The sequence below is a fragment of the Lissotriton helveticus genome, chromosome 1_1, assembly GCF_964261635.1.
Source record: "Lissotriton helveticus chromosome 1_1, aLisHel1.1, whole genome shotgun sequence".
NCBI lineage: Eukaryota > Metazoa > Chordata > Amphibia > Caudata > Salamandridae > Lissotriton > Lissotriton helveticus.
The window spans coordinates 280,755,255-280,772,417 of NC_136057.1; the positions used below are offsets into that span (position 1 = coordinate 280,755,255).

Consider the following 17,163-nt stretch of genomic DNA (forward strand, 5'->3'; position numbering starts at 1 on the left):
GAGGCTGCTCGTTTTTCAGGGGGCATCTCTAAGATGCCCTCTGAGAAAAATGTTCATTAAATCCCACACTGGCATCAGTGTGGGTTTAATGTGCTGAGAAGTTTGATCCAAACTTCTCAGTTTTCAGTGCAGCCATTATGGTACTGTGGAGTTCGTAATGACAAACTCCCAGCACCATATATTCTTAATTGCAGCACTGCGCCTACAATGTCTAAGAATTGACTTAGACACTGTAGTGGTACAGGGCTCCTGCACCTGTACCTTCACCACTTGTATAGTGCACACAGCTAGAGGAGTGACTGATCTATGCCAGGGCAGTGGGTTGTAGGCATGGCACACAGGGATGTGTGCCATGTCGACTCTTCACTTTGTTCTGCACCAAAACATGCATCCTGCAATGGCAGTGTGTGTGTAAAGGTACAGGGCCTCTAAGGGTGGCACCATTAGTGGCGCAGCACTTAGAGGCCTTCCCTGGCCACAGTGTCCTTGATACCCAAGGTACCTTTTAAAAGGGAATGACAAGTGCCCAGAGAGGTGCCAACTGGGGGTACAAGGTACAGTTTGGGTGAAAGAACACAGGCCCTGGGAACCTCATTGGCAGGGACCCAGGGTACATCAAGTCAAAGTGCATCAGTAGTCTGGCAAAAGTGTGTGTTTGGGGGGAGGGGGTTACTGCAACAGAAACCCAGCTTCCTACAGGGATTATGAGGGATCACACCACATCTTCCTAGATGTTTGTTTTTCATTGAAACATGTATGACCGTCCAACACCCACCATCCCACTCTATGCACCATTTCTTCATCAAATTTAGATGCAGTGGCCATCTTGGGAATAGGGAATCCACGGTGTGTCATGCCACATTGTACCCACCCCAATGCAGTTGGCACATGCAGCATGATGCAGTACTCCTTTTTTGTTCAGCAGCAACTGGCAGAGATTGTATTACCAAATAGGAGGTGTCTAGGGAACATGGCAAGTGGCAGGGATGGTTCCTTCTGGATCAGTGGACAATTTCAATACACCTCCCCTGCAGTTCTTGTGGGAACTCTTTAGAGGTGCCCCAGGACAATCAGGAATAACTGGACTTAAACTGTGAACGTAGGAATCTTTTACCTCTGGATTTTCTTACTATTGAACACAAACTGAGCACAAGGCATTCCCCGTTAGTACCTGATTCTCAGGATAGCAAGGGAGAGGAGTCCAAGGCTTACTTAGGGAGGTTGTGTTTGTTAGAAAATCAGTCATCCGTAAAGCATGCAAAAACACTTATTTAATCAATGTCCGGCCAGTGTTTTTACTTTTAAAAGACAACATACTTTAATTAACGCACTTAATACTAAACAAAAAATCAAAAATGATCATAGTGAAACCTCAACCTCTCTAGCCCACTGAATTAGAATTAGGAGTACGGTGGCCTTTCAGTGTTAAACAATGTAAAGTCCCTTTCTCTGCTGTTTAACATAGAGTTCACAATGTAAACCTCTTCTAATATATTTGTCAGAGTTTGCAATGTAAAATCCCTTCCTATTGTATTCGTCAAACTGTTCACAATGGAACTACTTCAAAGCCGGACTGTTACTTCTACTGCCCTAGCAATTGCTTTTAAAGAAAATTATCAAAAAATGGGTGGAGCCAAAGTCCTGGTGCCAACATAGTGTTGGACACAAAGTAAGCACCAGGTACATACACCCCTTGAGCCCTTGACCCTCAAGGTAGCGAGGGAGAGCAGTCCAGGGCTTATTCGGGGAGGTGGTGTGGATTATAAACTCAGAACCCTGCAAAGAACACATTACATCCTACCAGTGATATTACTTTTAAAATAAAAGTAAGTTAATTCACAAACAATTAAATGCGAAATATAAAATTATTTGCATATACTCAAAATCAGATGTCTCAAGCCCCACCTGAACTAGCAATCTGTGTACGAAGCACTCTCATTGCCATGGGTGTCGATTCACCAAAATGCCAGGGTTGGCAGAAGAAATATCACATACCCTCTCTCCCACAAGCATTTTGAAATCATTTTACTTACCACAGCTGTCACCAAAGGTCCTATTCCAGTTAAGTTCGCTCCATTTTGTATTACACTAATATTGAATAAGAGATTATTTACTATTATTATAATAAAAAAAGGGTATTAAATAAAAAATGCATTTGACAGCTGATTCACAATGCAAAACTCCTTTCTGTTGCATTTGGCATTTAAATTCACAAGTGGAACCACTTCATGGGTGGGCTAACACAACTGCTGCCCAATCAGTGAAATACACCAATGGAACCACTTCATGGGTGTGCTAACACAACTGCTGCCCAATCAGTGAAATACACCAATAGAATCACTTCATGGGTGGGCTAACACAACTGCTGCCCAATCAGTGAAATACACCAATGGAACCACTTCATGGGTGTGCTAACACAACTGCTGCCCAATCAGTGAAATACACCAATAGAATCACTTCATGGGTGGGCTAACACAACTGCTGCCCAATCAGTGAAATACACCAATGGAACCACTTCATGGGTGTGCTAACACAACTGCTGCCCAATCAGTGAAATACACCAATAGAATCACTTCATGGGTGGGCTAACACAACTGCTGCCCAATCAGTGAAATACACCAATGGAACCACTTCATGGGTGGGCTAACACAACTGCTGCCCAATCAGTGAAATACACCAATGGAACCACTTCATGGGTGGGCTAACACAAGTGCTGCCAAATCAGTGAAATACACCAATGGAACCACTACATGGGTGGGCTAACACAATTGCTACCCAGTCAATGAAATACACCAAAGGAACCACTTCATGGGTGTGCTAACAGTGGGCTAACACAACTGCTGCCCAATCAGTGAAATACACCAATGGAACCACTTCATGGGTGGGCTAACACAACTGCTGCCAAATCAGTGAAATACACCAATGGAACCACTACATGGGTGGGCTAACACAATTGCTACCCAGTCAATGAAATACACCAATGGAACCACTTCATGGGTGTGCTAACACAACTGCTGCCCAAACAAGTGGCTGTAAAGAAACAGATCAATAAGAGAGCTGAGCAAAATCTCCTCTCTTCATACTGCTTTTTCCAATTTATTTTTGTACGTGCACTGACAGACAGCTAAATGCATATTACTGACAAGCATTGGCAAAGCCAATAGGTCTCGACTTTGGGATCTATTAGCTTTGCCAATGGTTTGTAGCCAAGCTGCACAGCATCTCAGATGCTGTGCAGCATGGCTAAAGACTAAAGAAAAGTGTCCACCCATGTAATTCTGTAGGTATGCGCACCACAGTCTCCAAAATGATGGAGGTGATTTTTTGTGTATTTCGTTACCAATCTGAGGGCGGGATTGGTAACTAATAAGAAACAAAAAGTGTGAAAGCAGGTGGGTGTAGGGAGAGGCCACACGTAGGGGCAGAAGCATCCGGGGGGAGGCGATACAGAGGGCACATGTGTGGGAGAAGATCAATGGGAGAGAGAGCAACATAGAGAGTGAGGGGAAGGAGCACACGGGCGAGAGGGGCAATGGGAGAGTACAGGTGTTTGGAGAATAAGCAGTGGGCGAGAGAGGAGGGTGCAAGTTAGGGAAGCAACATAGAGGGTGGAGATGGGGAGGAGAAGCAACAGGCGAGAAAGCAATGTGGCTGAGGAGGGGGAAAGGCACGCAGGAGAGAAAGCAATAGGTGGAAGTACATGAGGGTGGGCGTAACATTGAGAGGGAGGGACACACATGTGACATAGAGCAGCAAGAGGTCCAATATGTACATGAGGAAGACACCTAGAGTGCTTAATGGAAAAGAAAAAATGTAGTGCTTGAAAAGCATGCTGTGGAATCATAGAAGCCAGCCAAAAGTGATGGTAAAGAGACAATGCTCCATGGGGGGAACAAATACAGGATTGACAAGCTGGGACATGAATAAGAAGTAGACAAATGAGAGTGACATGGTACACAATGGGTGGGCTCTAAGCCCCAGTATTGTCTTGGTAATACCCACAATATGTGTCGCAGCAGATTGCACATGTGCTGCCTACTAGGCAAGACCTAAAAAGTAGTGTGCTACTGCCACAGGTCCAAGGCGGCGCTCTGGAAGGGGTAAATATGCCTACTACAAAGCAGTTCAATAGAACTGCCTGCAAGATTGGATACTACCATAGACCTGCAATACGGTGTCAGGGCGAATTCAGCAAGTAACTTGTGTAAATTATACGTTACATCAGCTTTAAGTGCCAATCATGCAGAAACTCTGTTACTTGACGCCTGAGGCTTGAGCCGGGCAGTCACGTTTTTAAACAGCTTTTAATCTTGTTGAGATTATTTACCTGTGTGTCCTATCCCCCCTGCACCAGCGCGCGGATTTTTGCGGCGCTTGTCTTCACCGATTGAGGGTGGAGGCATCTACTTTAGTTTATCATTTTTAAAAAAACCATCTGCACCCCCCGAATTTCGCGCTGCACTGACAGCTCCTCAGCCTCCCCCCAGAGCAACCGGCCAATTTTGGGCTGTCTTACCTGGGGCACGGGCGGAATACGGTGGCGGCCATTTTGGGTAGGGCTAGCCTCCCTTGTGGCGAGAGGCGCCACTATAAAAATAGACGGCTATGACTCCGCGCAGCGGACGCGCTCAGCGGGCACGCCGTACTCACGCCGGAGTCAAGCCAGAGTCCCGCCCGTCTGCGCCCGTCCGCGCACAGGCCGGAGCGCAGGGCCAGGAACCCTGCTAGGAACATCAAAACCAGGAGCTATAATAGACAAGTTTTGCTGGCTATACAAGCAGAGTCCAGCTGTGACCTACATAAACTTGATCCCTCAGACTGGACAGGCCCGGTGAGTTGCCAGACCTGCCACCACACTTTTTTGTGGTCTCAAGTCTCGGCCCTCTCAACATCTCATAATACCCTTAAGGCAGCCTTAATAAATGCCAGATCTGTGCCGAAGCATGCCCAGCACATTCAGGACCTACTGATTGATGACAATCTAGATTGCCTCTTTATCACAGAGACATGGCTTAAACCTTGGTGCACCCCTGACGTGGTACACGCCCTGCCTCCAGGATATGGTATACAAAGAGTAGACAGAGGGAATGAACAACGGGGAGGAGGAGTGGCCATTATACATAGGGATACTCTTAGCTGCTCGGTGACACAACTTCATGAGCTAAATGACGCTGAAGGGATGGGTTTTTGTATGAAAATTAATGATAACTTCTCTTTCACTGGGGCATTGATATATCGCCCACCAGGACCATGCACAGGCTTTCTAGGGAGCATCGGAGAAGTGCTCAGCCCACTGATACTTAGGTATTCTAATTTCACCTTGTTGGGGGATATAAACATCCATTTAGAGTCCACAACAGACATATCTGCTACCTCCTATCGGGAAACCATGGAGGTACTGGGCCTCACTATTCGTGATACCCAAGCCACCCATGAGGCGGGTCATACGATAGACTGCATCGCCACTAATCTAGACATTTTAACAACAGACCCCCTTAAACTCCAAACGTGGACTGACCATATGCTGATCCCTTTTATGTTTCCACTTGTACTCAACAGAAAGAATGAGCATGAGGAAGAACGCAGCCAGGCCAAAAGAGATGAGTGGAAAACGATAATGTCCCACCCAGATTTAATCACCATGGCTAGAGATTGTAGACCCCAGCTAGCAGGACCTCCAAATTCCAATACTTTCAGGACATGGATGAATGAATTGAAAGGTAAGGTTGGGCAGGGAAGAAACAGAACGAGGCGTGAAAGAAAGAAGACGTCCGCACCTTGGTTCGATCGAGAACTCAAAAATAAACAAGGGGAGCTATGAAGAGCTGAACGTAGCTGGCGAAAAAACTATCGTAGCACAGAACGTAGCAAATATAAAAAGATAAAGAGTGCTTACCATGCGCAAATCAAACAGGCAAAAAAGAGGTATTTTTCATCGGCAATAGAAACAGCTAACAGCAAACACAAAGAAATATTCAAAATTGTGAATGATTTTAATAAACCTAAATGTTTAGCGCAGGTTATTCCGCCCTCACAGATGCTCTGTGATAAGATCGCAGACTTTTTTGAGGGAAAAGTACAGGGTTTGACGAAGGACTTCGAGGTCCCAATACCAGAGCCAAGAAAAGAGGATGACATAACAAGGCAGGGGGCTACTCAGCTAACAGCCTTCCAACCAATCAGCCTGGAGGAGACTAGAAGAGCAATTTTGGCAACAAAATCAGGATCACCTTTTGACCCATGCCCTATTAGACTCCTGCACCTCATTGTAGAAACTGTCAACCCAGTAATAAATGATATTGTCAATGCCTCACTGTCCACGGCCAATGTCCCCCCAGAGTGGAAACTGGCAGCAGTGAAACCACTGCAAAAAAACCAACTTCCCGACCCCACCACACTGTCAAACTTACGACCCATCTCACTACTTCCGGCTCTGTGTAAAATCACAGAGTCGATGGTAAACAAACAGCTTACACGCTTCTTGGAAGATAGTGAAGCATGGCACCCCAACCAAGCAGGTTTCAGGACCCAACATTCCACGGAATCGGCTCTCCTGTTCACTACCGAAACTATCCGCTCAGCCCTAGACCAAGGTAAGAAGGCCGTCCTGATCTTATTAGATCTGTCGGCGGCCTTCGACACGGTCTCACATGTCATCCTAATAGACCGGCTAATAACATCTGGCATCACAGGCATAGCTCTGGAGTGGATAAAGAACTTTTTAAGTGACAGGAGACAAGTGGTGACCCTGGGGGAATTCTGTTCCAGTGAAAAATCACTGCTGACGGGAGTTCCTCAGGGTTCAAGCTTGAGCCCGACACTGTTTAATGTTTACACCGCACCTCTGATAAAGTTGATATCGTCATTTGGCATAGATGTAATAGCCTATGCCGACGATACACAACTGATCCTGGTAATGGATAAGGATAACCGGGTCTGGGAGGAAAAACTCAAAGGTTGCCTAACGGCCACTTTTGAATGGATGCGGATAAATCACCTAAAATGCAACACTGGTAAAACTGAGATCATGCCAATAGGCCCAAAAAATGATTTCGTCCCCAGACTATGGTGGCCAGAAAAGGCAGAAATACCGCCCCATACTACCAGCTTGGCCCGCAATCTGGGGGTGCACTTCGACGCTGACCTGTCCTTCAGACAACAAGCGGCTAGAGTGGCAGGCATGTGCTTTGGGGTGATAAAGGGGCTGAGGAAGTTCTTTGACCTGTTGCCCTTTGAAGCAAGAAAAACAGTAACGGTTGCATTAGTAACATCACGCATCGACTACTGTAACAGCCTCTATGCTGGCACCAATAAAGTAGTCACACATAAATTTCAGATGGTGCAACATGCAGCAGCAAGGCTGGTTCTGAAATGGCCGAAAAGATCATCAGCAACCAAAGCCCTCAATGCATTACACTGGCTGCCCATAACAAAAAGGGTCTTGTTTAAAGTACTAATAATTACTTTTCGAGCTGTCCATGACCTAGGTCCACTATACCTAAGGAAAAAATTTAAGAGATACTGCCCAACTCGAGCATTACGATCCTCAACTGCCAAACTGCTTACCGTCCCAGGGTTCATACTCAAAACCCGAGGGGGCAAGTCCCTGGCGGTATTGGGTGCAAAAGCGTGGAATACTCTCCCCCCACATTTGAGAGCATTGGACAAGGAAACAGATTTCCGTAAACACCTAAAAACCTGGATTTTCAATCTCCAAGACACAACTGCTAGAAGCCTAGTGTGATTCTGGTTCTGGTCAAGTAAGCAGAGAGGCAACCTGACACCTGGTTGACCTTACACGGGCGCCTAGATGCTCCTTGGAGCGATTGTTGCGCGATACAAATTGGCAATTACATTACATGCTGAGTTTGCTACTTTAATGATTTTACTCCCACCAGAGGTTCAGCATGTCAGCAAATATTAGCTGAAGAAGAGGAGAGAATCCATGATGGTGTGAGTGCTACTTAACTTCCAATGGATTTATTAGAACCTTTTGACAGACTGGAGGCTCTTGACCAATTCTTGGCTTTTTTTGCACTTCCAAAAATGCATTTGGGGTCAGCCCTTTTTAAATGTTAATCTACGTATAGGCATTCTCAGAGGAGTGGGAAACTTACCCTGAAATAATGGATCGTCAACGTAATGTTTTATTGTATATCAACTGTCTGTTCTTACTTTACCGGGTGGCAATCGACTTACATAGGCAATTAAATTCACTACAGACATCTTGTGTTAACAATTATTTTATTAAATATTTGTCTAAAACACGTGATGGTATTTGGGGAAAATGCATGGCATTTTAAATGGTTCTTACGGGACATTAACTTGGAGGTGGTGTCAGCATATCAATCTTGGTGTTCTATTCAATAGCCACTGAAAATGGAAATCACATTGGGAAGGTACCCCAGTACGGACGGAGCGGCTATGATCTGTTAGTGCACGTTTAACAACATCTAAGGGGGTATTCTAATAAACCTTTGATTAAGGCTTAATTGTAAAATATTGTACCCATCGTCTCACAGGACAGAAGGGCCTTAGTCTTGGATTGGATGCCTCACTGTAGACAACAGGAAGGAAACTATGATAAAAAAAGTGTTCACTCTTCCAGTTTCAGTGAACTTCGAAACTATAAAGTTAGAGTTGGTTGCCAGAGTATGAGGAGGAATTAATTGGGTTGCTTTTTCTCTGTAGGATTCTGACTGGTGAAACCTGGAGTATGGTTGGCTCTGAGTAATAGTGAAACTGAACAGGCTAAATGAAGTCTAAAAGAAGAGTTGTATTTAGGACATAGGAGTTCTTATTCTGAGACTTATCAATCTAACAGTGCAGGAGACAAGCATTAAGTTAAGGTACTATCTGAAGTCAACTCTGTTTTTTACAACCTATGGTTACATTTAGTGAAATCATAATTGCAATGGGTAAAACTAGCAAATTTGTAAGTGTGAGGTTTTGATTAAGTGAAATCTCTGATAAATCCAATCTCCGGTTGTTATTAAGGGCCAGATTGGGACATATTTAAAGGCATAAAAAATATTAGGGAGTACAAAGAAAACTAAGGGCCAGATGTACAACCATTTTTGCATGCGCAAACGGGTAAAGACGGGACGTTTGAGGGCATCTTCCCGTGGTGTTTTCCCACTTTGAGCCTATTAGGACAACAACAGGACCTTGGGCCACAAACTCTGCCTTCTCTCCTCCCTTTTTGCTTCCCTAAACCTTGCCTCTCATTCCCTGTCAGATAAACTCTCTAGTGGCTGAAAAGTGCCCCCGTCAACTGTTCCTCTGCTTCACCTAGGTATACTGCATGTGGTACTCTCTGGTGATTTTAACAATGCGCCCAGTGAGTTTCTCATCTATTTTTCCTGTATTACACCTGGGTAGATTCCATACAATACTCACTGGTGGTTTAGCAATGCCCCCAATGGGTCACTCCTCTGCTGTGCTTTTAGTGCACCTTGGTAAACTCCATGTAATAATTTCTTGTGGTTTTTAATGGCACCTCTAATGGTCTACTCCTTTGTTCCTCGTACTTTTACACCTGGATAGACTCCTTATAATAATCCTTGGTGATTTTACCTTTGCGCCTAGTAGTCTGCCATTTAGTTGCTCCTCGGTCATCACTACCTAGTCAAACCTAACATATCCCACAAAAAATATCCCATGTAAACCAAACCACAAACAATAGCATTATCGGCCGGTACAGTTCATTACGCTGAGCCGCATCCAGTTCGATTTTTCACTTCAGACTTCTAAGTTTGTAATTATTTGCCCTGACGAAGTTCCCAAAGGCAAAAAGAGGAACGAAACGCGTTGGCTGTGCCTATGCTGCTTGAAAGAATTTTGAATAAAGATGAATTTATATAAAAAATCATCATTAATATTGACTTTATTTGAGTGCACCTTCTACTCTGTCTTGATATTCAAACCACAAACAACACCCCTTCAGTCAGGCATTCGGAATGGACCAATGTTCATCAGAGTACCATACAACCTCAGCAAATGTCTAAAGTGCTATATAAATATTGCATTCGGACCACCCACAGACCGCTTTCAGCCTCGCAAGGAGTATGGAACGTTCTATACAATTAATAATATAATACAATTTTTCCCAGGCCCGTTCTTCAAGAGGAGGATCATTTTGAAGACAGAGACCACTCCAAGACATCCCGGACTCACTGGGCCTCCCCAGAAACCCCCGCTCCCATCCAGGTGATGGCGACCTGCTACTGGGCCAGAAACGAGGCCAGCTGTAAGAAGTAGTAAGACAGCTTGTGTTTTTTGGGTCTAGCAATACAAACAATGCTGCAGTGTCAGTTCACAGCTCAAAGCTGTGGTCCTGTGTAATCTATCCATCATGGCTGACCAAAAGGTCCCCATTGCCGTGCAGCCTCATGCCAGGTGCATAAAGTCTGCCACCACAAATTTACAATGGGGGCAGGCTGGTGACCGACCCGGATCACACCTATGTAGGTTTGTTGGGTCGCATAAGTGAGATGTAGAAAATTAAAGTGTATCAAGTTAAAGCGGGTGTTAATAGACACTCATTTCAGCAATGCGAAAACCCTAGCCCACTCCACATCTGACAGGGGTACCCATATCCACCTCCCATATCTGCTGCAAACGCAATTGCCCGCATATGCCGTCCGCTTGAAGCACTTTATAAATCAGGGAGACCAGGTGGCGCCCCAAGCTGATCGTCAGCAGCGCTCCCAACACCACAGAATACAGTGACGCAGCCAGAAAGGAGATCCAAATCTGAATAACTATCTCTGCCATGTCTGCATAATGTTAAAACTGCCCTGTTGCAGGCCAAATTGCTGTCATGCGTTCTCAAAGGAAATTAATCTTTCACTGGGAAACAAGTCCCTTTCCCCCGCCTCACAGCCTCCTTCATGCCATGCCTGAAATGCCCTGGCTCTTTTCACCTGACAATATGGGAGAGCACCCATAGTGGGATCTCCCTGTGGAATGGTGCCCCCTTAATCACTACTGTAACCACCCTCTGCCATATCGCGACAGTCAGATAGATGCTCAATGTATAGAACTCCCCTCGGTATACCCGAGCCCACCATCAGCATCTGTGGGAGCTCACCGTCTACCACCATTCCTGCCAAAAAGTATTTTCCAAGTTGTCCTCCTCAACCAGCCAGTGGGCTGCGTGCTGCAGATGGGACGTAAAATAATCAAGTTCCAGGTTCGGGGCTTCCAGCCCCGCTTCCATATGTCCCCTCATTAACCTTGTTCTAGCCACTCTAGGCCACTTCTCCGACCACAAGAGTGACGTAAGAAGGAAGTTCAACCTCTGAAAATTCCCTGCCTGCTGTGGACACAGCGAGTTCTGAATGGTGTACAGACATCGTGGTAGCAGCACCATTTTAGCCAAAGCAATTGCAGAGTATTCCAAACCGCACCGATTCCTGCAGCAAAGCTAAAATCCTTTTGGACATTATGATGTAATTGCTCTTCCTCAGTGTACACCACCATCACTCCATGATAACGAAACCAGTCTAGCTCCCATCGCAACCCCAGGTCCAGGAGCTGCTACACATGGACACTCATCAGGGCTGCCAACTGAAACAGCAGTGACTTCACCTTATTAAGTATGAGACCAGACCCCTCGCCGATGTCCTCGAGAAGCTGCTGCAATATCGGCAAGGACTCCCTCGGGCCTGCAGATAAAACAGGGCATCGTCAGTGTAAAGAGACCCCACATGCCTACTCCACTCTAGCTCAATTTTCCAACCATGCATAACCCGCTGGACCTGAATGGCCAATGGTTCCATCGCCAGGGCAAACAACAGAGGTGACAGATAGCCCTAGCTATCGCCAACCTGACCCACGCAGCCAATGCCATCTCCTCCTGGGCATCCTCCACCTCACGCAGAATGTGCGTCAACCTCCTCAAGTTCAAGGTCGTGCAGCGGCCTGGCAGGAAGCAGCACTGATCTGGGTGAACCCAAACACTCCCTCATCACGGGATGCAATGGATTGGCCAACAATTTACATAAGATCTTAACATCAGAGTTGACTATCGTCAGAGGATGATATGTTGCCAGGTACGAGCCATCTTCACCCGGTTTGGGCATCATACAGATGAGGCCTTCCGCTCATGCTAAGCGGAAGCTGGCATATCTCCTCAGCCTTTAAGAATACCTTGAGCAGTTTCTGTGTGAGCGCCGCTGGAAATGTTTGCTAGACCTTAATAGGAAAGCCGCACACCCCTCCCCCCAGGTTCCTTAGCCCTTGGGTCGCATCCATAGCGCCGACCGCATTTCTTCCAGGGTGATGCCTGCCTCCAACTCCTCTGACATAATCTCTCCCACCCTGGTGAACTCTAAGGTGAAAGGAAACTAATTAAACAATACTGCAGACCTAGCAAACTGCTCAGCACCCTATACACTAGACACGTAAAACATGTTTTGATTTGCGTCATTCATCATACCATTATATGAAATTCCCCTAAGGAAAACCGCCAACCTCCATGTTTTTCAGTTCAAGTAATTTTCTGTCAATGGCCCCACAGAAATCTACTAAATCTCATTTACACATGCAAAATTCCTTTAGAGAGTAACACTTTATTTGTTGATAATCCTATCATCACTGAAACAGCATATATCACTTTCTATGGACACATACACATTATAAATAAGATAAACGCTACTCTATATAAGACAGTAAGCCAAAGCAAAGCAATTAGCAAAGGACAAAATGTTAAGTTTTATGTTTGTTGTGCTCTCATGACTAACCTACCAGCAACACACTATATGGGCTGACCACAAAACAACAAATGTGGGCCTTAAATGTACTTTACATCCTGGGGAAAGAGGGGCACTGACATTCCTCCTAAACCAGGAAATGAGAGGTTTTACCTGTGGAAAAGTTCAGGGAGTCGAGTCAATCAGCAGGGGAGACTGTCAGAGACTGTTTATTGTGTATCAACTTACCAGTTAACATGCTGAGAAACGGGCTAAGGTTGGAGAGAGTTCAATGTGCAGTCAGCCCATATATCAAGAATGCCTTAGGTTTTGAAGTGCTCAGTGAGCAGTCAGCCAGCAGACCAGGACTGCTTGATGTCTGAGGGTGCTCAGTAAACAGTCAACTAGTAGATCAAGATTGCCTTATGTTTTCAAGTGCTACATAAGCAGTGAGCTACTAAATCAAAACTGACTGAGATTGGTCACTGAATACTATGAAACGGCAAGGAATCGGAGTGCAAGCAGATCACAACAAAAGAGGTGATTCAAAGGAAGAGGTTACATGTGGAAGTACTGAAGTAAGACAGACTGGGGGCCGGCTCAGGGAGAGTCATAGCTTGACAAATGGAATAATGTTAATCATAGTATAAAGTGAGTAGCAATAGAAGGCAACGCATACGCTCAATTCAAGTACTGAACATACTGTGCTTCAGGAAGACCCATCAGATGAGTAGAACATGTGTGTGTCTCTGGAGGGCTGTAGTGCTGGAGGCTGCAGGAGGGTTGGCAAGCTGAAACCTAAGGAGTAAAACCAACCACTGAAATTTACATATAGATTCCAATATTTAAATAATATTAATAATAACCATAGAGATAATAAAATGTTACAAATATCACTACTACTTATATGAATGATTGTAATAATAACATTAATGCAAAAGAACAACAAAAATAAAGTTCCTGGCGTGGGTGACTACCCTGTGTCCATAGACAGTGGCCACAAGTGTTCCCAAAATCGAAGACTGAATGTAGCACACTGCTTCTCCACCACTATCATCTTCATCTGAAATCCATCTCAAAGTACCTTCTTCTTTTGCTTTCTTCACTGAAACCTAAAAACGTGGGTAAATGGCCATCCTGTGGAAGGCAGTGGAAGGGCAATGGAGACCCGACTTTTCTCCTAAAGAGGCTGTGAAAGTACAAATGTATGTACTTTTCTCAGTACAAAGACAGTGGATGCCTTACACACATTAAAAGAGCCGTTAACATAACATTAAAAGAATATTTAATACAATGTTTAACATAACAAAGCTCATGAAGGATCTTTGGTCATTAGTATCTCTGTAGGAATACTTCTCAGTGGTCCGAGATGCCATGTAACTCGGAGACTTGTCAAGTACATGTGTCTGTAATGGAAGGCGTGATTGAACAGGACAACATCTCCACTTGAATTCGCTCTGTCATTAATATTAGCTTAAGTAAAGAGAAAGGCACAGGAAAACCAATATCATTCATAAGTCCTTCCATTGACTTACCTCACAGGAATTATCTGCTGGTTGGAGACTGACCATCTCAAAGGCTCCTACTAAACCGCTCCTGCCATCATCTGAAGAACCCCCGGATGAGAGGTGTAGGATATGCAGGGGCCGACCCTTTCCAATGCGTGAAGCATGTTCACAAATGTCCTGTAGCATATGGTCAGGTAAAGTGTCCGTGATCAACACAACTGCTTGGCAGGCTGGATCCTGAAATGCTTCCGCCAGTGCAGTCTGAATGTCGACACCGTTATCTGATGGAAGAGTCTTAATCCATGACACTGCTACAGCCACATTCTCCGGAGAAATCCTTACTGGACAATTACACCATTTAGTAATCTAATGGGGAAGAAGAAAAGATGACCACACATTTATCAACATGGTATGAAGTCTACTAGGAATCAATGGTTTACTGCCAATGCAAATTATTTCCAGAATCTAGCTTCAATTCCTGGCGTGAGATCATTCACTGATGCTAAAAAGAGGCCTGTTGGGGACTTCTAGATCTGGTGCCTCGAAAGCCCCAAACATCCTACAGTGGTATAACATAGCTGACATCAAAGGGTCAGGGATGTTATATCAGTGTGAAATACTGTATCTTCCTGTGTTACACAAGAGCGATATCGTTAGATTTATATGGACATATATCGGAGCACAATGGAACAAGTTACAAAGGTATGCAGAATGAACTCAGTGGAAAGGAATACAGCTCTAAGATGTCAAGAGCTCTTGCATCTGTGGGATATTTTGACGACTTTTTGGATAACTCAACGCTAAAATGGAAATATACGTATTTCACACTATTAACCCTGTTATATCTACTTGCCCCATGGTATCAGCTACAAGAGTGAAATATTATACAGCTCAGGGGAACAGACTTATATGTCTCAGGGAACCATGGAATGGTTGCTGGTGTGAGGTGTAGTAACATTTAGTGGACTGTGTTGCAGTTATGAGACACTACAGGAAGACATGGAATAGGCCTCTGGATTGAAATACTGTTTGGGTCAATGAAATGTATGGCAGCTTTGAGACATCTCACGGATCCAAGTAATATATTGCACCAATGAATTTCTCATGGACTCCAGTGAATGTGCAATAAGTGTAAAATATAGGAGAAGTACCATAAAATATGCTACTGTTATTCATGGGATCTTTTCTAAGTGTGAGATCTTAGGGATCCAATGCCATAATCGACATGTAGTGGGGGCGTCGTAAAATATACTTGACGTAGATGTGCTTTACCAACTGCCTTGCCCAGTTCTTAGGTGTGGCCCAGAACTGAATAGGTTTCATGTGTGTGCAACGTTTGGGCCCCAGGAATTTTCTGCTATATGGAACGTCCTTTTAATCACATAGAGAATGATGGAGTTTTAAGAGATCATGCACCACAAACAAATTCTACATGTATAAGATACCTCGCAAGCCACTGCTGAACTACAGAGGTTTCAGGGTCTTGGGAAATTATTGCTGGTCTTGGGAAGGTGACACATGAATTAGAAAAAGTTACAGGCATGAAATAACCAGAGGACCCATGGAATGTACTGGATACATAAATTATCTCAATTCTCCATGACGTTTGTTGCTCATGTGGAACAGTTGACAGTCCTTGGTAACGATCTGTACTAAATCATTTGCCTGGAGATGTTACCTTATTCGAGAAGCTGATAACGTTGAACATTGCATATATCCTGTTTGACAATGCAAAAAGAATGTCCGAAAGGTATGTTTTCAGATACTCCATCTTCAAAGACGATCCATCCAAAGAGCCAAGCAGAAAGTTGACATTCTCAGCTCGGAGTTCATGTAACAGAGGAAGGATCCCAGAAGAATGATGCAGAGTCATCCTGGCTGCATGTCCAGGTATAGGGCTGTGACACCCAACATACGGCATTGTGGCAATCTTCTAAACCTAACAAAAAAAATATTCATAAGTGATCTTTCATCATACTGAGGATAAATAACACAAAATATTCAAGAACAATCCCATACTACACTTAGTCCTTCCTCTCCCTAATTCCATCCAGCAGGCATGAGCAGAAAGCATCCCTCTATGTATGTCAGCACCATGCCTTGACTGTGCTTTAATACCTGATACACCCAGCTGCTAAATATGGTTGCACTACATATACAGAATCTGAAAACTGTGAAAATGGATGGTGGATGTTGGGAAGTAGGGATAACAAGAACTACGAGTACCTGAATCACCATAAAGGAAACTTTCCTTAGTCTGTTTCCCTGTCTTCTTCCGAATTGGTTGGGAACTCTGGGAGGGGGTATAATTATATGGTTGTTTGTTACTGTATCACTTACCACTACATCGCCCAACAATTATTTGGAGGACCCTAAATCGAAGAGCACTAAATCATAATGATAACTTTACAACATATTTTACCTGTGCAATTGACCACCAGTATGCTGACTCTATATTTTCAGCAACTTCTTTCTAATTTTATGTTGCGTATTATCCTAGTTTGTAATTGTAACCCAATTCTTCATTGTGTGTGCTAAGAATGACTTTATTCGTTAACCTATACCTACCACTAACAACGTTTAATTTCACTTGTCTTCAATCCTAACCCTAAAATGAATCCATTATTATTTATATTTTTAGTATAGTATATTATTATTCAAATGTAACTGAACCCTAATACCAACAGTAAACCATGATATAGTAATGTGCAACCTTCCCAACAATCACATTTAAATGGTTACTGTTGATCTTTTATTAATTCAATTCATATATCCCTTGCTAACTTCAACCCTTAGTTATTTTAAAAGATATCTTATCAAGTAAAATGAATATTTTTCCTTTATGCTAACACAAATCCTTAATTATTTGTAAGTATAGTTAATGAAAGTAAATTAGAGATTGATAGTAATATATCTCAGGATGAAGATGTAATATTGTGAATACCTAATATACATACATA

General features: G+C 44.0%; 1 protein-coding gene across 1 annotated transcript in view; it reads right to left on the reverse strand.

Annotated features, from left to right (window-relative positions):
* LOC144769376 (uncharacterized) overlaps nt 1-17,163 on the reverse strand; it is a 155,728-nt gene that overhangs the window by 121,591 nt on the left and 16,974 nt on the right. The window contains exons 2-4 of the mRNA XM_078653434.1: nt 15,882-16,142; nt 14,231-14,569; nt 13,399-13,493 (exon numbers count right to left, since the gene is read on the reverse strand). Of these exons, the coding sequence (XP_078509560.1) occupies nt 13,399-13,493; nt 14,231-14,569; nt 15,882-16,124 (677 nt within the window). The 5' untranslated portion in view covers nt 16,125-16,142. The remainder of the gene's footprint in view (nt 1-13,398; nt 13,494-14,230; nt 14,570-15,881; nt 16,143-17,163) is intronic.